This window comes from Neofelis nebulosa, chromosome X, assembly GCF_028018385.1.
Source record: "Neofelis nebulosa isolate mNeoNeb1 chromosome X, mNeoNeb1.pri, whole genome shotgun sequence".
In the NCBI taxonomy this organism is placed as follows: Eukaryota; Metazoa; Chordata; class Mammalia; order Carnivora; family Felidae; genus Neofelis; species Neofelis nebulosa.
Genome location: NC_080800.1, coordinates 77,237,819 through 77,265,679, shown reverse-complemented (window position 1 = coordinate 77,265,679; position 27,861 = coordinate 77,237,819). Strand labels below are relative to the sequence as shown.

The 27,861-nt window shown below is 36.4% G+C and overlaps 1 protein-coding gene across 3 annotated transcripts in view; it reads right to left on the bottom strand.

Moving 5' to 3' along the window:
• DIAPH2 (diaphanous related formin 2) overlaps window positions 1–27,861 on the bottom strand; it is a 988,177-nt gene that overhangs the window by 915,647 nt on the left and 44,669 nt on the right. For 2 of the 3 annotated variants that reach the window (XM_058714641.1, XM_058714642.1), the window contains exons 2-3: window positions 10,698–10,730; window positions 8,069–8,245 (exon numbers count right to left, since the gene is read on the bottom strand). In XM_058714641.1, coding sequence (XP_058570624.1) covers window positions 8,069–8,245; window positions 10,698–10,730 — 210 coding nt within the window. The remainder of the gene's footprint in view (window positions 1–8,068; window positions 8,246–10,697; window positions 10,731–27,861) is intronic. The other variant, XM_058714643.1, reaches the window with a different exon arrangement.

Here is a 27,861-nt window from a genome sequence, read left to right as displayed (position 1 = left end):
ACAGAATCCCCCTTAGGATCTCTTGTAGGGCTGGTGTAGTGGTGATGAGTTCCTTCAGTTTTTGTTTGTTTGGGAAAACCTTTATCTCTCCTTCTATTCTGAATGACAGACTTGCTGGATAAAGGACTCTAGGCTGCATATTTTTTTGTTCATCACATTAAAGATTTCCTGCCATTCCTTTCTGGGCTGCCAATTTTCAGTAGATAGTTCTGCCACTAGTCTTATCAGTCTCCTTTTATATGTTAGAGCGTGTTTATCCCTAACTGCTTTCAGAATTCTCTTTATCCTTGTATTTTGCCAGTTTCAGTATGATATGTCATGTAGAAATCAATTCAAGTTATGTCTCAAGGGAGTCCTCTGTGCCTCTTGGATTTCAATGCCTCTTTCCTTCCCCAGATCAGGAAAGTTTTCATCTGTGATTTGTTCAAGTACACCTTCAGCCCCTTTGTCTCTCTCTCTTCTTCTTCTGGAATTCCTATTATATGGATATTGTTCTGTTTGATCGCATCACTTAGTCTCTAATTCTCCCCTCATACTCCTGGATTTTTTTCTCTTTTTCTCAGCTTCCTCTTTTTCCATAATTTTATCTTCTAATTCACCTATTCTCTCCTCTGCCTCTTCAATCTGAGCTGTGGTCACCTCCATTTTATTTTGCATTTATAGCTTTTTTTTTTTTTAGCTCCTCATGACTATTTCTTAGTCTCTTGATCTCTGTAGCAATAGATTCTCTGCTGTCCTCTATACTTTTTTCAAGCCCAGTGATTATTTTATGAGTAGTATTCTAAATTCGTGTTCTGTTTTATTGCTTAAATCATTTTTGATCAATTAGTTAGGTGTCTCTGCTTCCTGGAGTTTCTTTTGAGGAGAATTCTTCTGACCTCTCCTTTTGGGTAGTCTCTGTGGTGGCTCCAAACTTCAGGGCACTTCCTATGTGCTGTCTGGAGTAACTTGTTTTGGTGGGCAGGGCCACAGTCAGACCCTCTGTCTGCCCACAGCCCACTGCTGGCACCACAGTCAGTCTGGTGTGTACCTCTCCCAGGGGCAGGACTCACTGTGGAGTGGTGTGACCCCTGTCTGGGCTACTTGCACACTGCCAGACTTGTGGTGCTGCTTCTATGGGATATGGCCAAGGGCAAATTAGCCTGGTTGGATATGCAAGGTTCACAGGGGCAGGAGGGACAGACTTATCTAGCTTTGCTGTCAGTGGTCCCCTGCAGGAGGGTCCCTGCAATACCAGGACATAGGTGGACCCGTTGGAGGGATGGATCCACAGAAGCACAGTGTTGGGCGTTTGTGCGGTACATGCAAGTTCGATGACCGGAACTGGTTCCCTTTGGAATTTTGGCCGGGAGATGGGAGGGAGATGGCACTTGCCAGCGCCTTTGTTCCCCCACAGAGCTCTGTCCTTCCAGGGCTCAACAACTCTCCCTCTGGCATCCTCTCGCCCTCCCTGTTCTCCAGGAGTAGAGCTGTTGAGTTTTAACATTCCAGATGTTAAGTCCCTCTGGCTGTCAAACTCATGGAGTCTGGCCCCTCCGCTTTTGCAAGCCAGACTTTAGGGGCTCTGCCTTGCCCGGCGGGCTGCCCCTCCACCTCCCAGCTCCTTTCTGCCAGTCCGTGTAGCATGCACTGCCTCTCTGCCCTTCCTACCCTCTTCCGTGATCTTCTTGTCCACGCTTGGCTCTGGAGAGTCCATTGTGCTAGTCTTCTGGCGCTTTTCTGGGTTATTTAGGCAGATGTGGGTGGAATCTAAGTGATCAGCAGGACGAGGTGAGTCCAGAGTCCTCCTATGCCACCATCTTCCTAATCACTTGAGAACTTCTATTTTTAACTTTCTGAGGGACCTTCATACTTTTCCACAACGACTGCATCATTTTGCTTTCCCACCAAAAGTGTAGAGGGGTTTCATATTCTCTACATCCTCTCCAACTGCTGTTTCTTCTGCTGTTAATTTTAGCCATCTAACAGGTGTGAGGTGATATTTCAATGTAGTTTTGATTTGCAAATCCCTGATGATCAGTATGTTGAGCATCTTTTCATGTGTCTGTTGGCCATGTGGATATCTTCATGGAAAATTATTCATTTCTTCTATCCATTTTTTAAATTGGATTATTAGTCTTTTGGGTGATGAGTTTTCTAAATTTTTCATATACTGTGGATAGTAACCCTTTATCAGTTAACTCATTTATAAATATCTTCTCCAATTCCATAGGCTGCCTTTTAGTTTTCTTGATTGTTTCCTTTGCTGTGCAAAAGCTTTTTCATGTAGTCCCAAAAGTTTATTTTTTATTTTTGTTTCCCTTGCCTCAGGAGATATATCTAGAAAGAATTTGCTATGGCTGATGTCAAAGTTACTGCCTATGTTCTCTTCTATGATTTTTATGGTTTTGGGTCTTATACTTAGGTCTTTAATCTACTTTTAATTTATTTTTGTGTATGGTGTTAGAGTTCCAGTTTGGGGTGCCTGGGTGGCTCAGTCGGTTAAGTGTCCAACTTCGGCTCAGGTCATAATCTCACAGTTCATGAGTTCAAGCCCCACATCAGGCTCTGTGCTAATAGCTCAGAGCCTGGACCCTGCTTCAGATTCTGTGTCTCCCTCTCTCTCTGCCCCTCCCATGCTCATGCTCTGTGTCTCTCTGTCTCAAAAATAAACAAATATTAAGAAAATTTTTTTTAGTAATTTAAAAAAAAAAAGAAAGAAAGAGTTCCAGTTTCTTTCTTTTGCATGTTGCTGTCCAATTTTCCAAATACCATTTGTTGATGAAATGGTCTTTTTCCCACTGGATATTCTTTCCTGCTTTGTCAAGATTAATTGACCATATAGTTGTGGGTTCATTTCTGGGTTTTCTATCCTCTTCTTTGATCTATGTGTCCCTTTTTTTTGTGTCAGTACACTGTTGGAATTACTACAGCTTTGAAATATAATGTGAAGTCCAGGATTTTGATGCCATCAGCTTTTCTTTTCTTTGTCAAGGTTGCCTTGACTATTCTGGGTCTTTTGTGTTCCATATTCTTCCTTACCAGTTTGTATATACTCTATATACAACTGTTAGTTTTCTGACTTCTGTGCCTAGGACTTTCAGTACTATGTTGAATAAAAGTGGTGAGAATGGACATCCTGTCATGACTGTAGAGGAAAACATTAATTTTCTCCCCATTTAGGATTATATCACCTGTGGGTTTTTTATACATGGGCTTTATTATGCTCAGGTATTTTCCCTCTAAACCTACTTTGTTAAGTTTTTATCATGAATGGATGTTGTACTTTGTCAAATGCTTTTTCTGCATCTCTTGGAAGGACCATATGTTTCTTATACATTTTTTTATTAATGTGGTGTATCACTGTAATTGATTTGCAAATATTGAGCCACCCTTGGAGCCCAGGAAATAAATGCCACTTGAGGAATGTTTCTTTTAATGTACTGTTGGATTTGGTTTGCTAATATTTTATTGAGAATTATTGCATCCGTGTTCATAAGGGATATTGGCCGTGCAGTTTCTCTCTCTCTCTCTCCCTCTCTCTCTCTCTCTCTCTCTCTTTTTTTTTTTTTTTTTTTTTTGTGTGTGTGTGTGTGTGTGGTGTCTTTATCTAGTTTTGGAATCAGGGTAATGCTCACCTCACAGAATGAATTTAGAAGTTTTCCTTCCCTTTCTATTTTTATCTTATTTTGTCTTGCTTTTAAGATTTTTTTCTTTATATTTTGCCAATTTAAATACAATATGTCTTGGTGCTGGTCTGCTTTTGTTTGAGAAGAACAGGTATTAACTCTTCTTAAATGTCTGGTAGAATTTGCCCATGAAGTCATCTGGTCCTGGACTGCTGTGTCCTGGGAGATTTTTGATTCCTGATTCAATTTCTTTGCTGATTATTGGCCTGTTTAAGTTTTCTATTTCTTCTTATTTTAGTTTTGGTAGTTTATATGTTTCTAGGAATTGATCCATTTTTCCAGATTGTCCAATTTGAGGGCAAATAGTTTCTCATAACATTCTCTTATAATTGCATTTCTGTGGTGTTAGCTGTTATTTCTCCTATCCCCTTTGTGATTTTATTATTTGAGTCATTTATCTTTAATCTTTGATATGTTTGGCTAGAGGTTTATCAATTTTATTAATTTTTTTTCAAAGAACTAGGTCCTGGATTCATTGATCTGTTCTATTGTTTTTTTTTAACTTTCTATATCATTAATTTCTGCTCTGATCTTTATCATCTCCTTAATTCTGCTGGCTTTAGGCTTCTTTTGTTGTTCTTTCTAGCTCCTTTAGTGTAAGGTTAGGTTGTCTGAATTTTTTCTTGCTTTTTGAGGTAGGCCTGTATTGCTATATACATCCCTCATACAACCACATTTGCTGCATCTCAAAGCTTTGGACTGTTCTTATTTTCAGTTGTTTCCATGCATTATTTTCATTTGTTTCCATGTATTTTTTTATTACTTATTTGATTTCCTGATTGACCCATTCATTCTTTAGTAGCATGTTGTTTAACCCCCATGTATTTGTTTTCTTTCCCTATTTTTTCTTATTGGTGACTTCTAGTTTATTTTTTTTTTTGCTTTTTTTTTCAATATATGAAATTTATTGTCAAATTGGTTTCCATACAACACCCAGTGCTCATCCCAAAAGGTGCCCTCCTCAATACCCATCACCCACCCACCCCTCCCTCCCACCCCCCATCAACCCTCAGTTTGTTCTCAGTTTTTAAGAGTCTCTTATGCTTTGGCTCTCTCCCACTCTAACCTCTTTTTTTTCCTAGTTTCATAGCATTGTGGTCAGTAAAGGTGCATGGTATGACTTCAAAATTTTGTATTTGCTGAGCCGTGTTTTGTTACCAAACATGTAATGTGTTCCAAAGAATGTTCCATGTGCACTTGAAAAGAATGTGTTTTCTGCTATTTAAGAATGGAATATTCTGAATATATGTGTTACGTCCATCTAGTCCAGTGTGTCATTCAAAGTCATTGTTTCCTTATTGATTTTCTTTAGATGATCTGTCCACTGATGTAAGTGGGGTGTTAAAGTCCCCTATGATTTTTGTATTATTATCAATGAGTTCCTTTATATTTGTTATTATTTTATACATTTGGATGTTCCCATGTTGGTTTCATAAATACTTAAATTGTGATATCTTCTTTTTGGATTGTACCCTTTATTATTATATAGTGCCTTTCAGTATCTTTTGTTATACTTTTTGTTTAAAAGTCTATTTTGTACAATATAAGTATTGCTACTCTTTCTTTGGAAATCGATTTGGATGATAGATGTTTTTACATCCCCTCACTTTCAATCTACATTTGTCTGTATGTCTAAAATGAGTGTCGTGTAGGCAGCATATAGATGGACTTGTGTGTTTTTTTAATCCATTCTATCATTCTATGTCTTTTGGAGCATTCAATCCATCTACATTCAAAGTATTATTGATAGATACATATTTATTGTCATTTTTATTACCTCTTTTGTGATAGTTTCTGGAGATTTTTTCTGATCTTTTCTTGTCTTTCTCACATTCATGGTTTGCAGATTTTCTTTACTGATATATTAGGATTTTTTCTCTTTATTCATTGCATGTTTATTAATGGTTTTTGATAAATGGTTACCATTCAGTTTGTATATAACTTCTTCTGCAAATAGCACTCTATATTAAGTTGATGTTCATTCAAATTTGAACCTAGTCTTTCCTCCTTTTCTCCCCACAATTTAGGTATATGTTACTATATTTTCCTTCCTGTGTGTATGAGTTCCTGAACTGATTTTTACAAAAAATATTCATTTTTACTGCTTTACTATTTCTTGCCTTTATTCTGTCACTTTTGGTCTCTCCTTTGCACTCAAAGAGTCCCCTTTAATATTTCTTGCAAGGCTGGTTTTGTGGTCACGAACACCGTTAGTTTTTGTCTGGAAAACTCTTTACCTTGCCTTCTATTCTGAACATTAGCCTTGCTTGACAGAATATTCTTGGCTGCAGATTTTTCCCATTCAGCAAGTTGAATATAGTATGCCGCTCCCTTCTGGCTTACCAAGTTTCTGTTGGGAAATCAGCCGCTAGCCTTAAGGGTCTTCCCTTGTAAGTTAAGGACTTCTTTTGTCTTGCTGCTTTTAAGATCTTTTCTTTAGGACTATATTTTACCAATTTAAATACACTATGTCTTGGTGTTGGCCTGCTTTTGTTGATTTTGATGGGAGTTCTCTGTACCTCCTGGAACTGGATGTCTATTTCCATCCCAGATTAGGGAAGTTTTCAGCTATTATTTCTTCAAATAAATCTTCTGCCCCCTTATCTCTCTCTTCTTCTTGAAAATCTATAATATAAAAGTTATTCCATTTGATGGTTATTGAATTCCCTAAGTCTATTCTTATTTTGCATAATTCTTTGTCTCCTTTGCTCAGCTTCATTACTTTCCATTACTTTGTCTTCTAGGTCATCAATTGACCTCTACTTCATTAATTGTTCCTCTACTTCTTCCAACCTGCTGTTCATTGCATCAGATATTTCTAATCTTGTTTATTGCACTCTTCATTTGTGATTCTTTTTTAATTCTTTTATCTCTGTAGTTAGGCTGTCACTAACGTCTTCTTGTTTCAGTCCCAGTGAGTATCCTTATGAACGTTGCTTTTAATACTCTATCAGGCATGTTACTTATATCTGTTTTGCTTAGATTTCTGGCTGAGGCCTTATCCTATTCTTTCATTTGGGATATACTCCTTTGTCTTTGCATTTTGTCTAAGTCTCTTCTTCTGTAGGAGAGAAAAGCCAATTATGTCCCTACTCTTTTGTTCCTAGAGAGGTGTCTCTGTGAACACTGCATCACAGGGGCAAGCTCAGAGAACAGCAAAAAATCTCCCCATGTGTGCCCCAGGTGTTTCAATGACATCTGTCCCTAGGTTGTTTGCCTGCCTTCTCTCAAGGCACAGGGCAATGCCCTCAGGGCTCTATCCCAGCCAAACCTGTTGACCTTTAAAACTCCAGGCTTTAAGCCTTGCTGGTTGCAAGAACTCAGGAAATTCAGCCCATCAAATTTTCTAAGTCAATGGATTTGGGGAAATGTTCTCCTTGTGCACTCCCCTGTGTGCATCTCTCTCTCTCTCTCTCTCTCTCTCTCTCTCTCTCTCTGTCTCTCTCCATCACTCCCTCTCTCTCTCTCATTCTCTTTCTCCCTTCTACTTGACCATGGCTCCATCCCCTACTCAGCAGCTGTGATCTATCTGTTTGTCCCTTAAACCATATCTTTGCATGCACTTCCTACCTTCCTCCATGTGGCCTCTTTTCTCTCTTTAGTTGTGGAGTTTGTTCTGTCAGTCTTCAGGTCAATTTCTGAGGTATTTAGAATAATTTGGTAGTTATCTAGTTGTGTTCCTGAAATGAGCTGAGCCTAGAGTCCTCCTACTTCCTTTTTCTTCTCCTTCTCCTTCCAGGCATTCTTTCCCCTCTACTGTTTTTTTCTTTGCTGGTCTGTTGGTTTTACTGTCTTCCTAACTCTATTCCATATAAACAAGATACCTTGTGCTGTTTTCCGGAAAGTCAACTTTGGTCTGTTTTTCTTCACCAAAAACAGAAACACAAATTAGTTAATTGAAAAACTGATTCAATGTGCCAGAGACCACAAAATACTAGAGGACACAAATAAGACAGCCCTTGCTTTCCAGAGATCATAGTGGAAGTGATAGTCAGGTAAGGATATTTTAACTCAAGTCAAAAAACATACTTCTGAAGGGGCACCAACTAGTCAGTTGGCTAGGCATCTGACTTCAGCTCAGGTCATGATCCTGTGGTCTGTGAGTTTGAGTCCCACGTCGGGCTCCGTGTTGACAGCTCAGAACCTGGAGCCTGCTTCGGATTCTGTGTCTCCCTCTATCTCTGACCCTCCTCCCTCTCTCTCACTCTCACTCTCAAAAATAAACATTTAAAAATTTTTAAAAAGCATACTTCTGAAAATAGTTCTGTTGTATCAACAAGTTTCTGGACTCTCCTTTACATGATATGAATACAATCCATACAAACACACATACTTAAAAACCTGTAATCCTCTGGGCACACACATTTTAAAATTACAACAAAAGTAAGGTACAAACTTACCATCATTTTTTCAAAAAGATCCAGTACTTCCTTTTCTGACAAATTCAACGATCGTTCATCATACAATGGCTGAGCTGCTGGAAACTCACTCATTGCAACTTGAGAATCAATTGGATGCTGAATAAAAGGTTTTTCTTTTTTGACAGTAGATTTTCTAAAACTTGTAATTCGGTCACGCTACAAAAAGAAAAAAAAAATAAGAAACTAAGAAAGAAATCCAGAATCATAAATATGAAGTACTGAAACATCAAAATAGCACTTAGTATAATATTGTCTTTTGACAAACTTATTTTAAGCAAGAATTTCTAGTTAGAGATTGCACAATTTTGAAACCTTTTAATTCAGTCTCAGAAGTCTGAGGTGTGAAAAGTAGTCCTCCAAGGTAAACCTTAGTGCCTCGTCATTTCCACTTTACACTGTAAATAGGTAAATAAAAGTCTTGCATCAAAGTTATGTAGTTGTTTGAGGGACAATAGTGGCAACTTTTGAATTATGAGAAATAAAGAAAGGAATAAAAAGAGCCCCAATATTCACTTCTCAGGTGGGAAATTACAGTAATGTTTCTCTCTTCAAAGTGCCAAAAACTATGACAAGTATCTGCGGATACCTTGCCAGCATAGTGGTCAAGTATAATGGTTAATAACAAAGACTCTGAAGCCAGACTGCCTGGGTTTGAATCTGTCATTTATTAGCTGAGGAACCCTGTGCAAATTACATGCTCTTTCTCTGTTTTCTCATCTCTAAAATACAGATAACAAGTTAATAGATTTTAAATAAATAATGATATTACCTACACTGCACAGGGTTATTATGAGATTCAAATAAGTTCATATGTTTAGTGTACTTAACTGCTATTTTTTATTCTTGTTACTATTATTTCCCTTACTTTTTTTCCCTAAAAATTGAGGCTTAACAAGACATTACCTTTTCAATTTAATGGAAATGTTAACATAAATAAAAATATCTTATTCCTACAAATACTATCATAAAGAACTTGATGTTTTACAGATATTAATTCTGTATCATTGATTCCATGTATAATCTCTAATAATTAGCACAATCTCTAATAATCAGCTTGCTATTTCATGTAAAGTGTGTTAATGACTCCGGGTACATACAAAGAGCCCAATCTGTTTTAAACCACAAAATATCAGACATCAAAAATTAGTAAGGTCCATAAAACTGAATGCAACTCAGTTTTATTCTTGTTTCTGTTAGGAAGCACATGCATACCATCAACTCATGTTAAACAAGCAGACATGTTAGATGTGAGGACAGTGCATCTTCACTGTCATGTTACTGAGTCCTTATAAATTATTTCAAAAACACAAAAAGCATCACAGAAGTTATTACCCCAACTTATGTAAATTTCCACTGACCACCCCCATTAAAAGAACATACTTCTTATTTTGATTCAAAGAACACTTTCTTAAAATTAAGTGTACTTTTAAAGAAATATGACCAGTTTTATGCAACTTATTTAGGATTACAAAAATGATTTTAGAATATGGTTGCTTGCAAAGAGATTATATAAATCATAGTGTTTTAGAATTGGGAAGAAACTTGAAAAATCATCTAGACCAACTTTCTCATTTCAGAAAAAAAGTAACTTGATAAATTTATAAGTCCCTGGTCCCTATCCCAGTGTTCACATTAAGATTCATTTCTTCACATCATCTTGAACTAATTCAAATTTTCTTTTAACTATTTAAGGAAAATTAAATTGGTTTAGATATGTATTATATCTTCAAACAACTCAAGAAAAAATATTAAGTAATCCCAAATAAGTTTGAGTACATATCCAACAGCCTAATTTCACTAAAAAATATGGTGGACATAAAAGCATTTAAATATGCAATCGAGCATTAAATCAAAATATCTTTGTTCCTGTCTCTTCATTGTCACTTTTGCAGTGCTAGCTTTTTACTGAGTAGCATTATTTACATATATATTTGATTTTCCACTATGCCTTTCATTTCTATCTAGAAAATTGGCTTTTGCTTTCAGCTATATCTTGATAAGAAAATGAATATAAGCCACATACTTTTACCTCCTTAAATCACAAATAATATTGTACATTATCTGTAATTTCACAAAGAAAAAAATGGCACTGCTTAAAATATCATTTTTTTAAAGTTTAGCTATGAAAGAGCACATTTAAATGTTATGCCCATAAATTTTAATAAGTTTTACTATGATAGCCTCAGCTCAAAATATTTGCGGATTTTAAATTTAATAGCACATATCTAGCTAAAGTAATAAACTTAGCTTTCTATATTAAATTAATTTCCCCTAATATTAATATTAATCTTTTACTTATTCAAAATTTACTTGGCTATCAAAAAGGAAAAAAATAGGTGTTTTCCAGGTTAGATTTACATAGAGATTTTAAAATTTTGGTTAAGGTATGTTTAAGGATATCAAAATCTTGTTGAGTTCTCATAATTCTTTATACTGATTTTTCAAAAAAAGAAAAGTCATTCTATTGACGAATCTTCCATTTTACTATACTTTGTAAACATCTAGACATTTTATATCTTACATACATCAATGCTTTAATGTCCACCCACTTTAGTAAAAAGGCAACATGCATAAGTAACATAACAACATGCTGCTAAAACCACCTTACCACATCATCTGCCAAAGTTTTTATTTGAATGTTCTATTAAAATCAAAAGGAAAAAAAATACCTGTCAGATAAGAGAAATTCATAGATCAAACAAATAATTGAATGATGCCCATTTATCTTATTAACTATAACTAATCGAAAAGAATTAGCAAGTTTAAATATATAACTATATACATTCTTTACAAAAGGAGAAAAAAAATTTTAAGGATTAAAAATGAAGATTTGTAGGGGGGATACCTATGTCTTTTAAAGTTGATTTGACTTAAGATCCCAAAGTCAGATTTGGATCAGATACCATTACCATAGTGCTCAAACATGAGAAAAGATATAGCAAAATCATAACCCCTTTCAAGTTTGTTCAAAGTTTTAGAATTTAAAATGTTTTTAAAATAAATTTTAAAAAAAGGAGAAATGTCACACTTAATAGTAATCAAATAGCTGAGTGTAGAACTCAGTTACTCTGATATTTAAAAGGCATCTTTATAAATATTCTAGATAAAATTGAATTCACTGATTCTGTTAATATATACCCATTTCTAAAAAACTCCAACACTTGTTTTTTGCATGGGATTTTCTACTTCTAATGCTGAAAAGCAATGAAAATGGTGTATCCTAATTAATACAGTGGTTAATACAAACTACCAAACAATAAAATGGGCACCACTATTTGGAGAACTAGAGTGCAGCAATACTAAAGTAATAAAGCAATATTACATTAAAGCAAAGTAATATTTAATAGCTTAGTAATCTTCCATGATTTAGAAAATAATTCAAGATCTTACAATAACATATGATCAGCATGAAGGGCAGTTATTATTATATCATAAATATGTTGAAATGCTAATTAAAATTATGATTAGGAAGGAAAAAGATTTTTTAATTGTTATTAGGAATTGAAATTAATCTTTCTGCCACACCCTGTACATTTAGTTCTTATAACAGAAGCTAAATGATATGTATCAACTTGGTTGTGCATGCTCACATTCCTTTTTACTAAGGAATCTGTGGTCATCCCACTAGTAAGGAGAATTCATTATGAGTTCTAACTAAGTGAGAATTATTTGGTCTCAGGATCTCTTGAAATTGTTCTTCAAATACCACCAACCAAATGCTTTTAAGGATCATCTTTCTCTGGATCAACTAGGACAAATACACTATTATATGTATAGTTTTTTTTTTCTACTTTTAATTCATTGATTCCCTCAGGGACACTACACATCTACATTTCTGTATGAGGTCTTCATCACATCTGCTAACACAAACCTCAATCAATCTTTATTGCCTAGGAGAAAAAAGAAGGGGGAACTGAAGCCATTTTAAGAGAGATCAATCCACAGCAGGACTATCTCTACGTGGCATTTTCTCTTTAATTTTCCTTCTGGGTTAAAGAAAACTTTTATGCACCATGGCAAGCTTCAGGATTGCCTGTAATATAAAATTAGAGTGAGAAATGTCATCTCAAAAGTACCTCAACTACCCTGCCACATTCCAGATATGTACCTGTCCACCTGTCTTATTAGTAAGTATATTAGACAATTCTTCAAGCAATTGCTTCTTTTCTTCTTTTTCCATTCTTTGGGGTTATAAACTCAAAATTAAATGCACATCTGTATCTTCAAAGTGAGAATGTAAATTAGGTGAAATATGATTTAATTTAGTCAAATTATCTAACTTAAGGTTTAAATATGTCTAGAATGCTTTAAATAGATATCTCAATTGAATGTATGTTGACAGTTTGATCATGGGGTACAGAAACAAGAAAAAAAGTATTACTAGTAATATTTCCACCTTCTCTTATGGGAAGAAATTTGAGTTTTATTTTCTACTCTCACTTTTTTTATTAAATTTTTTTTTCTATATTTAATCACATAGTATGGCATTAGAGACTATTAAAGTTGGACAGAATTTAAGATAATCTGGTCAAAACTTTTCATTTTACAAATGATGAAACTGAAGCTTGAAAGAGGCTAAGTGATCTGTCCAAGGCCCACAAATCTATCTGGTTACAAGTGCATGCTAACTTTCAGTCAACATACCAACTTTTCAGTTAGTATAATCAAGATCTACAATACTAGGACTGAATTACTGACTTGAAACAATTCATAGTAATCTCAAATTCACAGATACCCCCTTTAACTGTCTTTTCACATCTTTATCCAGGGAGTCAAGCATCTTATCAAAGAGCATTCCCCTGGCACCCAAAGTCCTTCCCCAACACATCTTACATGTAATCCTGCAAGGCCCTACTGATCTGTATTCTCTTCAGACCCCTCTAACCTCATTTCTTGCTACTGTCGCTTTAATTCCCTCAGCTCCAGTCACGCTGACCACCTTACTCTTCTTCAATAATGCAATAAAACATATGCACTGGCTCTTCCCACTGCCTGGAATACCCTTTTCGATTTCCATATTTCCATATCCATTACTCCATAATCCCTCCTTAAAAGGAGTTTTTTGCTCAATGAGACCCAATCTGTCCATCCTATTTAAATGGAAACACCAAGGTTAGAAGATGGCAGTGGAGTAGGAGGACCCTAGGCTCACCTCATCCCAGAAAACAACTACATAACTATCAAATCACCTAATACCTCAGAAATTGACATAAAAATTGACAGAACAAACTCCACAATTAAAGGTAGAGAAAAGGCCACATCGAAGAAGGTAGGAAGTGCAGAGACACAGTTTGGGAGGGAAACATCTTCCCCACTGCAGTAGGGAGGGAGCTGCAATCACAGAGAAAAGCGAGAGATAGACTAACATACAGGGAAGCACAAGGGGAAAATAAAATCCCTGTAGAAACCGTCTTGGAAAGTAAGAGGGGCTGAATTTAATGACTTCTGACAAGAAGCAGGGCTTAAACCCTGGAATTGTAAAGGTCAATGGGCTTGGCTGCAATAGAGCCTAGAGGATATTAGGGCTGCTCTTGGAGAGAAGGCAGGCAGGCAAAAAGACCTATGGACAAACAGCATTGCAACAGTGATCTGAAGAGCACCTAGGCCACAATATGGGGAGTTTATTGGCCCATTTCAGAATGCATCCCAGAGAGGCGGCAAAGAGAGACCCTCAGAGAACAAAGAAACTGGCAGGTGCCATTTCCCTCCACTGCCTTTCTTCATAAGCACAGGGCTACCTGTGGGAAACATCGCTGTGCCAACACTTGCTACCTAACTTGATTACACCAAATCCCACTCTCCATACCCCGGTAGAACCACAATTCTGGAAGTGCCACTTTCACTTGCCTCAGTGGCAGTGCTGTGGACCTCTGAATCGAAACTAGTCTAAACCTCTTATCACATTGCATCCACCCACTTGGGAGATTTGCAGTATTGGTTTTGGCAGCAGTGAAAAGGTCTTGTTTCACAAGCAGACCAGAGCACACCTAGTCAAAATGGGCCACATTCAGTCCAGGGACCAAACATTGCTAACAAAAGGCAAAGAAAGTCTCTGCAGATGACTGGCCTGAAGGATAAAGTGGCCAGGAAAAAACATTACAGTACACGGAGCACACTAGAAGACACTGCCCAAAATGCCAGACCCTGGGAAATAGGGAAAACCACTACAGGACCTCTTCTTCATAACGCAATGACCCACAAGAACAGGAGACATAGCTGACTTCCCTAACACAGAGAAACAGACACAGAGACTGACACAAAATGAGAAGACAGAGTAATATATCCCATATGAAAGAACAGGACAAAACTACAGCCAGTGATCTAAGTGAAACAGATATAAGTAACATGCCTGATGGAGTATGTAAAGCAATGATCATAAGGGTACTCACTTGGCTTGAGGAAACAGCGGAAGACATGAGTGAGACAAATAACACAGAGATAAGGAATAACACAGAGATAAAAGGCATAAATGAACTGAGAAACATTCTTGATGGAATGAAGAGAAGGCTGGAAAAAGCAGAGGGAGTAATTAATGACCTAGAAAGCAGAGTAATGAAAAATAGCCAAGCTGCACAAAAGCAAGAAAAAATAACTGTGCAAAATGAGAATAGATTTAGGGAATACAGTGACTCTATCAAATATATAACATTTATAGTACAGGAGTCCCAGAAGGAGAAGACAGAGAAAAGGGGGCAGAAAATTTATTAAAAGAAATAATAGCTGAAAACTTCCCTAATCTGGGGAAGGAAACAGATATCCAGATTCAGGAGGCTAAGGGAAATCCCATGAAAATCAACAAAAGCTGACCCACACCAAGATATATTGTATTTAAATTGCCAAAATACAGCAAAAAAGAAAAAGTTATAAAGCAGCAAGACCAAAGAAGACATAACATACAAAGGAAGCCCCATAAGGATACCAGGGGATTTTTCATCAGAAACTTGGCAAACCAAAAGGGAGGGGCATGGCATATTCAAAGTGCTGAATCAGCAGCCAAGAATACTCTATCGAGCCAGGCTATCATTCAGAACAGGAGGAGAGATAAAGTGTCCCAGACAAACAAACACTGAAGGAGTCCATGACCACTAAACCAACCCTGTAAGAAATACTAAAGTGGACTCTGAGTGGAAAGGAGAAACCAAAAGTGACAGTATGAAGGTATGAGATACAAAAGTAGTAAAAATATATTTTTCTGTAAAAAAAGTTAGTCAAATACCCCACAAAATAAAATGATATAAAATATGACACTATATACCTAAAACATGGGGACAAGAATGGGTTCAAACTTATATGACCATCAACTTAATATAGACTGTTATATGAAGAAGAGATTATATACAAATAGAATGGTAACCATACATTAAAAACAACTAATAAAAATTCAAAGAATAAAGAGAAAAATTCCAAATATATCACTAAAAAAATCAGCAAACCATAAAAGGGAGACATACAAGAATCAGAAAGTCTTCAGAAACAAACACAAAACAAGTAATAAAATGGTAATAAATATATATCTATCAATAATTACTTTGAAAGTAAATAGACTAAATGCTCCAATCAACAGACATAGGGTGTCAGAATGGATGAAAAATAAGACCCATCTATATGCTGCCTATAAGACACTCATTTTAGACCTAAAGACATCTGCAGATCAAAAGTGAGGGGATAGAAAAACATCTATGATGCAAAAGAATATCAAAAGAAAGCCAGAGTAGCAATATTTATATCAGACAAAGTAGACTTTAAAACAAAGACTAACAAGAGACAAAGATGGAGAGAGAGTATGTAATAATAAAGGGAATTATACAAGAATATATAACAGTTGTAAAAATTTATACCCTCAACATTAGAAGTACACAAATATATTAAACAGTTAATAACAAACATAAAGGAATGAATCAATAATAACACAATAATAATAGGGAACTTAAATACCCCACTTACATCAATGGACAAATCATCTAAGCAGAAAAATGAACAAGGAAACAATGGCTTTAAATGACACATTGAACCACATGGATCTAACAGATATATTTAGAGCACTGCATTCTAAAACAGCAGAATACACATTCTTCTCAAGGGCACACTGATCATTCTCCAGAATAGATAACATATAGGCCATAAAACAAGCCTTAACAAATTCAGGATTTAAGTCATACCATACATCTTTTCTGCCCACAATGCTATGAAACTAGAAATCGCCCACAAGAGAAAATCTGGAAAGCCACAAATACGTGGAACTTAAACAATATACTACTGAACAATTAATGGGCCAACCAGGAAATCAAAGAAGAAATTAAAACGTACATGGAAACAAATCAAAGTAAAAACACAGTGGTCCCCAAATTTGGGGATAAAGCAAAAGCAGTTGTAAGAGAGAAGTTTATAGCATGAAAAATCTCAAACAACCTAACCTTACATCTGAAGGAGGTAGAAAAAGAACAACAAACAAAACCTGAAACCAGCACAAAGAAGAAATTAATGAAGATTTGAGAAGAAATAAATGATATAGAACCTAAAAAAAACCCATAGAACAGATCAAAGAAACCAGGAGCTGGTTCTTTGAAAAAATTAATTAGTAAACCTCTAGCCAGTCTTATCAAGAAAAAGAGAGAAAGTATGCAAATAAATAAAATCACCGATGACAGAGAAGAAATAACAAACAACACCACAAAAATACAGTTATAAGAGAATATTATGAAACACAATATGCCAACAAAATGGACAACCTAGAAGAAACACTTAAATTCCTAGAAACATATAAACTAACAAAAGTTAAATAGAAAGAAATAGAAAATTTGAACATGCCTATTACCAGCAATGAAATTTAATCAGTAATCAAACAAAATTTGCAACAAACAGATGTCCAAGACCAGATGGCTTCACAGGTGAATTCTACCAAACATATAAAGAAAAATTAATACCTATTCTTAGAATTAATACTGATTCTTCTCAAATTATTCTAAAAAATAGAAGAGGAAAGACAACTTCTCAACTCATTCTATGTGGCCAGCATTTCCCTGATACCAAAACCAGATAAAGACACCATTAAAAAAGAGAACTATAGGCCAATATCCCTAATGAACATAGGTGCAAAAATCCACAACAAAATACTAGCAAATCAAATCTAACAATACATTTAAAAAATAATTCACCACGATCAAGTAGGATTTATTCCCAGGATGCAAGCGTGGCTCAATATTCAAAACTCAATCAACATACTACATCACATCAACAAGAAAAAGGATAAAAACCATATGACGATTTCAATAGATGAAGAAAAAGCATTTGAAAAACTACAACATTCACTCATGATAAAAACCCACAACAAAGCAGGTTTGGAGGAAACATACCTCAAAATAATAAAGACCATCCATGAAAATCCAACAGCTGAAATCATACTCAGTGGGGAAAAACTGAGAGCTTTTCCCCTAAGGTCAGTAACAAGACAATGAAGTTCTTCTTACCACTTTTATTAAACATACTAGTACGGGTCCTAGCCACAGCAATCAGAGAGCAAAAAAAGAAATAAAAGGGATCCAAATTGGTAAGAAAGAAGTAAAACTTCCACTATATACATATGACATGATACTATATGTAGAAAACCCACCAAAAACTCCCAAAACCCAAAAACCCACTCCACCAAAAAAAAAAAAAAAATCCTAGAACTGATAAATGAATTCAGTAGGGTTGCAAGATTAAACAATCAATATACAGAAATCTGTAGCATTTCTATACACTAATAATGAAGCTGCAGAAAGAGAAAGTAAGAAAACAATCCCATTTAGAGTTGCATCAAAAATAATAAAATACATAGAAATAAACTTAACCAAAGAGGTGAATGACCTGTTCCCTGAAAACTATAAAATGCTGATGGAAAAAATTCAAGAGGACACAAAGAAATGGAAAAACATTCCATCCTCATGGATTGGAAGAATAAACATTGTTAAAATGTCTATACTACCCAAAGCAATCTACACATTCAATGCAATCCCTATCAAATACCAACAGCGTTTTTCACAGAACTAGAAGAATCCCAAAATTTGTATGCAACCACAAAGGACCCCAAGTAGTCAAAGCAATCCTGAAAAAGAAAAACAAAACTAGAGGTATCATGATTCCAGACTTCAAGTTATACAAAGCTGTAGTAATTAAAACAATATGGTACTGGCACAAAAATAGATACAAAGATGGATGGAACAGAATAGAAAACTCAAAAATGAACTCACAACTATATAGCCAAATAATCTTCAAGAAAGTAGGAAAGATTATCCAATGAGAAAAATATAGTCTTTTCAACAAATGGTGCTATGAACACTGGATAGCTACATGTGAAAGAATAAAACTGGACCACTTTCTTGCAACACACAGAATAATAAACTCAATATAGGTTAAGGATCTAAATGTGAGACCTGGGGTGCCTGGGTGGCTCAATTGGTTAAGTGTCTGACTTCAGGTCAGGTCATAATTTCATGGTTCGTGGATTCAGGCCCCACATTTGGCACTGTGCTGATGGCTCAGAGCCTGAGGCCTGCTTTGGATTCTGTGTCTCCCTCTCTCTCTGTCCTTCCCCTGCTCACACGCACGTTTGTTCTCTCTCTCAAAAATAAACAAACATTAAAATATATATATATTTTTAATTTTTTTAATGTTTATTTATTTTTGAGACAGAGAGAGACAGAGCATGAACAGGGGAGGGTCAGAGAGAGGGGGAGACACAGACTGTAAAGCAGGCTCCAGGCTCTGAGCTGTCAGCACAGAGCCCGACGCAGGGCTTGACTCACAAACCATGAGATCATGACCTGAGCCGAAGTCAGAAGCTCAACCAACTGAGCCACCCAGGTGCCCCTATATTTTTTAAATGTGAGACCTGAAATCATAAACTTTGACACCAGTGGTAGCAGCTTCTTACTAGATCTGTCTCCTGAGGCAAGGGAAACAAAAGCAAATATAATCTATTGGGATAACATCAAAATAAAAAGATTCTACACAGCAAAAGAAACAATTAACAAAACTAAAAGGCAGCCTATTGAATGGGAAAAGATATTTGCAAATGATACATCCAATAAAAGGTTAGTATCCAAAATTATAAAAAACTTATACAAATAAACATACAAACAATAAACAATCCAATTTAAAAATGGACAGACGTCATGAACAGACATTTCTCCAGAGAGGACACCCAGATGGGCAATAGATACATGGAAAGATGTTCACCATCAACTCATCATCAGGGAAACACAAATCAAAACTACAATGAGATATCACCTCTCACTTGTCAGAATGGCCCAAATAAGAAACTCAAGAAACAAGTGTTAGTGAGGATGTAGAGAAAAAGGAATCATTGTGCCCTGTTGGTAGGAATGCAAACTGGGGCAGCCACTATGGAAAATATGGACGTTCCTCAAAACGTTAAAAAACAGAACTACCCTACATTCCAGCAATTGCACTACTAGGGTTTTACACAAAGCATACAAAAATGCAAATTCAAAGTGATACATGCACCCTGATGTTCATACCAGCATTATTTACAATAGCCAAATTATGGAAGCAGCCAAGTGTCTATCCAGTGGATAAAGAGATGTGATATATATATATACATATACATACATACACACATATCATATATGTATATATATATATGTATGTATATATATGTATATATATATATATATATATATATATATATATATATATATCACCTGGAATATTACTTAGCCATAAAAAAAAATGAAAGCTTGTCATTTTGCAATGACATAGGTGGAATTAGAGTATAATGCTAAGCAAAATAAGTCAGAGAAGGACAAATACCATATGAATTCACACATATATGTAATTTAAGAAACAAAGCAAATAATCAAAGGGAAAAAGAGAGAGACACAAACCAAGAAACACACTCTTAACTATAGAGAATAAATTGATAGTTACCAGGGGGAGGTGGAAGGAGGGATGCAGGTGTATAGAATTGTTGAATCACTACATTGTACACCTAAAATGAATATAACATTGATGTTAATTATACTTCAATTAAAAAAAGATATGTTCGTAAAAATGACAAAAATTTGATTCCCATAAAATAAAAATAAATATATAAATCCTCCTTCAGAAGAGTAAATTAATTAATAAAGTACGTTATTGGATATGTTACATTTAAATTATCTTCAATAGAAAATAAATTTTTTCAGGGCACCTGGGTGGCTCAGTCAGTGAAGCTTGCAACTCTTGATTTGGGCTCAGGTCATGGTCTCAGTTTGTGAGTTTGAGCCCCACATCAGGCTCAACACTGATTCTCTCTCTCCCTCTTTCTCTGCCCCTCCCTTGCTCATTCTCATTCTCTCTCTCTCTCTCTCTCTCTCTCTCAAAATAAATAAATAAAACTTAAAAAAAATTTTTTTAAGAAAATAATTTTTTTCTGCCAAACAAGTGTCTTTATGTATCAGTCAAAAAAGAAACATAGGAAAGGAGCTGGCAATAGTAAAAAACACCACCAAAAGCAAAAGTTCAGGGAACTGTAAATAGCTGCTTGACAAGATTAAGCAGTCATTTTTGCATAAACTGACCTTTAAAACATATTTTTACATGGTGTATTAAAATACATTTTCATCTATACTTGTGGTGAACATAACAAATAAAGAAGCTGAATCACTATATTGTACATGTGACAGTAATGTAACATTGTGTGTCAACTATACTCAATTACAAAAAAATATTTTAAAGATTTATTAACCTCATTTTTTTTTACATTTATGAGGACATTCTACAGGGAAAAAGTCTCAAATTTTATCTGAATGTAATTTACATCCATCTCTCTCACACATGAGATGTAAGCAGACATTTTAGATTTTACTCTTGTGTATGAACTATAGCGCTACTGTCGAGTTAAATTTTTTTAAACAGAAAAACAAAAGTGGTCAAAAAAGAAACTTTATTAGAGTCACACCCATGAATTACAAGCACTGATTAAAGTCATTTTAGTAAGCTTTTACTATGCAAATCAAATTATAAGAATCATTACGATGAGGGCATATTGCACCAATGAGTATAGCGACCATATATTTTCATTAAAATCAACTCTAGAAAACCAATAAGCTTGTGCATTAGTCAAGCAATTAGAGTTTATTAAACTTCATTTCTGATCAGTTATATTAAATATAACGCAGTATAGTATTATATGAGTATTGTATAATCATAAAAGTATCACTCCAGGGTTTCAACCCCTTAAGAAAAAGAGAAATGGCTGATTTATGTATAAACTCTAATGCTGAAGTTCTGATTGAAATGCAAGAGTCATTATTGTAAGAAAATTAAGTTTTAATTTTCTCAGACAGAAATTAACAAAAACAGCAAGATATAAAGATTCAACTCCTATGGCTGTTACATGGTAATACAATGTTTTATAAAAACTGTGTAATTAGTCTCATACAGAAATTGGACAACTAAATTGTATGTAATTCAAAAGTCTCACCACCAACTAAAAAACTTCGTCACAAAATTTTACTATGTTCTTTCTGAAATATGTAAGTTGGCCATCGCAATAAAAATGAAGGGTCAATTATTTATGTAGGTTTAACTTGTTTGCTAACAAGGACAGAGGCAACATGACACAGAAAACCATGTTCGGTTCAACTGAATAAATATTTGAGCACCTATTATGCACCTGTTCAGTGCTGAGCACTAGGAATACAATCAAAAGCAAGATAAACATGCATTCTTCCTTTATGGAGGTTGTAGTCTAGTTGAAAGTGGGTGATGGGCATTGAGGAGGGCACCTGCTGGGAGGACCATTGAGTGTTGCATGGAAACCAATTTGACAATAAATTTCATATTGAAAAAAGAGAAAATGAGATAAATGAAAGATCACAATAGAGAAGTTCTGAGATCTCTAAAAGAGTAGTACCCTAAAATAAGCTCTATAGACAGGTTTTAGGGGAAGATGGCAGCATAGGAGGACGCTGGGCTCACATCGTCCATCTGATCACTGAGATTCCACCCATACCTGCCTAAATAACCCAGAAAACCACCAGAAGACTAGCAGAATGGACTCTCCAGAGCCAAGTGTAGACAAGAGACCCACAGAGGAGTGTGGAAGGGCAGTGAGGCGGTGTGTGCTACATGGACTGGTGGGAGGGAGCTGGGGCAGTGGAGGGGCAGCCCCCTGGACCAGAAAGAGCCCCTTGCAAAAGTGGAGGGCCCAGACTCCATGAGTTCTGACAGCCAGCGGGACTGAACATCTGGAAGGTTAAAAGTCAACAGCTCTACTGAGAGAGCGGTAGGGCAAGAGGACACCAGGAGGGAGAGTTGTTGAGCCCCAGAAGACAGACCTCAGCTCAGTGGGGAACAAAACCGCTGGCCAGCGCCATCTCCCTCTCCCATCCCCCAGCCAAAATCCCAAAGGGAACCAGTTCCAGACACCCAACTTGCTTGAACCATGCAAACACCCAATGCTGTGCTTCTGTAGATCCATGCTTCCAACTGGTCTGCCTCCCTCCAGTGCTGTAGGGCCCCTCCTGCAGGGGACCACCAACAGCAAAGCAAGCTGAGCCTGACCCTCCAACCTCTCTGCACATTGAGGATGCTCCCCAGCTAATATGCCAGATCCCATCAAAGGAGCACAACAACGCTGGCAGTGTGCAGATAGCCCAGACAGGGGCCACACCATTCCACAGTGAGTCCTGCCCCTGGGAGAAGGGAAGATAAGGTACACACCACTCTGACTGTGGCCCCAGTGGTGGGCTGGGACAGACATCAGGTCTGACTGCAGCCCCGCCTACCAACACAAGTTAATCCAGAAAGCACAGGGGAAGTGTCCTGCAGTTCTGCACCACTCCAGGGATTATCAAAAATGACACAACGGAAGAAATCTCCTCAAAAGAAATTCCAGGAAGTAGCGACAGTTAACGCATTGATCAAAACGATTTAAGCAATATGACAGAACAAGAATTTAAAATAAAGTCATAAAATTAATCCCTGGGCTTGAAAAAAGTATAGAGGACAGCAGAGAATCTATTGGTACAGAGATCAAGAGACTAAGAAATTGTCATGATGAGCTAAAAAATGTTATAAATGAGGTGGAAAATAAAATGGAGGTGACCGCAGCTCGGATTGAAGAGGCAGAGAAGAGAATAGATGAATTGGAAGATAAAATTGTGAAAAAAGAAGAAGCTGAGAAAAAGAGGGATAAAAAAAATCCAGGAGTATGAGGGGAGATTTAGAGAACTAAGTGATGTAGTCAAATGGAACAATACCCATATCATAGGAATTCCTAAATAGAAGAGAGAGAAAAGGGCTGAAGGTGTACTTGAACAAATCATAGCTGAGAACTTCCCTGATCTGGGGAAGGAAAAAGGCATTGAAATCCAAAGGCACAGAGGACTCCCTTCAGACGTAACTTGAATCAGTCTTCTGCATGATATATCATAGTGAAACTGGCAAAATACAAGGATAAAGAGAAGATTCTGAAAGCAGCTAGGGATAAACACGCTCTACCATATAAAAGGAGACCAATAAGACTAGTGGCAGAACTATCTACTGAAAATTGGCAGCCCAGAAAGGAATGGCAGGAAATATTCAATGTGACAAACAGAAAAAAAAATTGCAGCCGAGAATCCTTTATCCAGCAAGTCTGTCATTCAGAACAGAAGGAAAGGTAAAGGTCTTACCAAACAAACAAAAACTGAAGGAATTCATCACCACAAAACCAGCCCTACAAGATATCCTAAGGGGGATTCTGTGAGTGAAATGTTGCAAGAACCACAAAGTACCAGAGACATCACCACAAGCATGAAACCTACAGACATCACAATGATTCTAAACCCGTACGTTTCAATAATAACAATGAATGTAAATGGATTAAATGCTCCAACCAAAAGACATAGGGTATCAGAAGTGATTAAAAAACAAGACACATCTATTTGCTGTCTACAAGAGACTCATTTTAGACCTGAGGACACCTTCAGATAGACAGTGAGGGGATGGAGAACTATTTATCATGATATTGGAAGTGAAAAGAAACCTGGAGTAACCATACATATGTCAGACAAACTAGACTTTAAAGGCTGTCGTTGTTTAACATAGTCTTGGAAGTTCTAGCATCAGCAATCAGACAACAAAAGGAAATCAAAGGCATCAAAATTGGCGAAGATGAAGTTAAGCTTTCACTTTTTTCAGATAACATGATTTTATACATGGAAAATCCGACAGACTCCACCAGAAGTCTGATAGAACTGACACATGAATTTAGCAAAGCTGCAGGATACAAAATCAATGTACAGAAATCAGTTGCATTCTTATACACTAATAATGAAGCAACAGAAAGACAAATAAAGAAACTGATCCCATTCACAATTGCACCAAGAAGCATAAAATACCTAGGAATAAATCTAACCAAAGATGTAAAAGATCTATATGCTGAAAACTATAGAAAGCTTATGAAGGAAATTGAAGAAGATATAAAGAAATGGAAAAACATTCCGTGCTCATGGATTGGAAGAATAAATATTGTCAAAATGTCAATACTACCCAAAGCTATCTACACATTCAATGCAATCCCAATCAAAATTGCACCAGCATTCTTCTCGAAACTAGAACAAGCAATCCTAAAATTCATATAGAACCACAAAAGACCCTGAATAGCCAAAGTAATTTTGAAGAAGAAGACCAAAGCAGGAGGCATCCCAATCCCAGACTTTAGCCTCTACTCCAAAGCTGTAATCATCAAGACAGCATGGTATTGGCACAAAAACAGACACATAGACCAATGGAATAGAATAGAAACCCCAGAACTAGACCCACAAATGTATGGCCAACTGATCTTTGACAAAGCAGAAAAGAACATCCAATGGAAAAAAGACAGTCTCTTTAACAAATGGTGCTGGGAGAACTGGACAGCAACATGCAGAAGGTTGAAACTAGACCACTTTCTCACACCATTCACAAAAACAAACTCAAAATGGATAAAGGACCTGAATGTGAGACAGGAAACCATCAAAACCTTAGAGAAGAAAGCAGGAAAAGAACTCTCTGACCTCAGCTGCAGCAATTTCTTACTTGACACATCCCCAAAGGCAAGGGAATTAGAGCAACAATGAACTACTGGCACCTTATGAAGATAAAAAGCTTCTGCACAGAAAGGAAACAACCAACAAAACTAAAAGGCAACCAACGGAATGGGAAAAGATATTTGCAAATGACATATCAGACAAAGGGCTAATATCCAAAATCTATAAAGAGCTCACCAAACTCCACACCCGAAAAACAAATAACCCAGTGAAGAAATGGGAGAAAACATGAATAGACACTTCTCTAAAGAAGACATCCAGATGGCCAACAGGCACATGAAAAGATGCTCAACGTTTCTCCTCATCCGGGAAATACAAATCAAAACCATACTCAGATATCACCTCACGCCAGTCAGAGTGGCCAAAATGAACAAGTCAGGAGACTATAGATGCTGGCGAGGATGTGGAGAAACGGGAACCCTCTTGCACTTTTAGGGGGAATGCAAATTGGTGCAGCCACTCTGGAAAACAGTGTGGAGGTTCCTCAGAAAATTAAAAATAGACCTACCCTATGACCCAGCAGTAGCACTGCTAGGAATTCACCCAAGGGATACAGGAGTACTGGTGCATAAGGGCACTTGTACCCCAATGTTTATGCAGCACTCTCAACAATAGCCAAATTATGGAAAGAATTAAATGTCCATCAACTGATGAATGGATAAAGAAATTGTGGTTCATATACACAATGGAGTACTACATGGCATTGAGAAAGAATGAAATATGGCCCATTGTAGCAACATGGATGGAACTGGAGAGTGTTATGCTAAGTGAATTAAGCCATACAGAGAAAGACAGATACCATATGGTTTCACTCTTATGTGGATCCTGAGAAACTTAAAAGAAACCCATGGGGGAGGGGAAGGAAAAAAAAAAGAAGTTAGAGTTGAAGAGAGCCAAAGCATAAGAGACTGTTAAAAACTGAGAACAAACTGAGGGTTGATGGGGGGTGGGAGGGAGGGGAGGGTGGGTGGGTGGGTGATGGGTATTGAGGAGGGCACCTTTTGGGATGAGTACTGGGTGTTGTATGGAAACCAATTTGACAATAAACTTCATATATTGAAAGAAAAGGCTGTAACAAGACATGAAGAAGGGCATTACATAATAATTACAGGGTCTATCTATCAGGAAGAGCTAACAATTATAAATGTCTATGCGCTGAATACTCGAGCCCCAAATATATAAAATAGTTAATCACAAACATAAGCAACCTTATTGATAAGAATGTGGTCATTGCAGAGGACTTTAATACTCCACTTACAACAATGGATAGATCATCTAGACACAGGATCAATAAAGAAACAAGGATCCTGAATGACACATTGGATCACATGGACTTGACAGATATATTTAGAACTCTGCATCCCAAAGCAACAAAATATACTTTCTTCTCGAGTGCACACGGAACATTCTCCAAGATAGATCACATACTGGGTCACAAAACAGCCCTCAATAAATACAAAAGAATTGAGATGCATACTTTCAAACCACAATGCTATGAAGCTTGATATCAACCACAGGTAAAAGTCTGGAAAACCTCCAAAAGCATGGAGGTTAAAGAACACCCTACTAAAGAATGAATGGGTCAACCAGGCAATTAGAGAAGAAATTAAAAAATATATGGAAACCAATGAAAATTAAAATACAACAATCCAAATGCTTTGGGATACAGTAAAGGCAGTCCTGAGAGGAAAATACATTGCAATCCAGACCTATCTCAAGAAAAAAGAAAAATCCCAAATACAAAATCTAACAGCACACCTAAAGGAAATAGAAGCAGAACAGCAAAGACACCCCAAACCCAGCAGAAGAAGAGAAATAATAAAGAACAGAGCAGAAATAAACAATAGAGAATCTAAAAAACCTGTAGAGCAGATCAATGAAACCAAGAGTTGGTTTTTTGAAAAAATAAACAAAATTGAGAAACCTCTAGCCAGGCTTCTCAAAAAGAAAAGGGAGAGGACCCAAATAGATAAAATCATGAATTAAAATGGAATTATTACAACCAATCACTCAGAAATACATGCAATTCTCAGGGAATACTATGAAAAACTATATGTCAACAAACTGGACAACCTGGAAGAAATGGAAAAATTCCTCACCAACCACACACTTCCAAAACTCAAACAGGAAGAAATAGAAAACTTGAACAGACCCATAAGCAGCAAAGAAATTGAATCAGTTTTCAAAAATCTCCCTACACATAAGAGACCAGGACCAGATGACTTCCCTGGGGAATTCTACCAGACATTTAAAGCAGGACACCCCCCATCCTTCTCAAGCTTTTCCAAAAAATAAAAAGGGAAGGAAAACTTCCAGACTCATTCTATGAAGCCAGCATTACTTTAATTCCTAAACCAGACAGAGACCCAGCAAAAAAAGAGAACAACAGGCCAATATCCCTGATGAATATGGACGCAAAAATTCTCAATAAGATACTAGAAAATCAAATTCAACAGCATATAAAAAGAATTACTCACCATGACCAAGTGGGATTCATTCCTGGGCTTCAGGGGTGGTTCAACATTCGCAAATCATTCAATGTGATACATCACATTAATAAAAGAAAAGATAAGAAGCATACGATCCTGTCAATCGATGCAGAAAAAGCATTTGACAAAATTCAGCATCCTTTCTTAATGAAAACCCGTGAAAAAGGTGGGATTGAAGGAACATATTGAAACATCATCAAAGCCATTTATTAAAAGCCCACAGCTA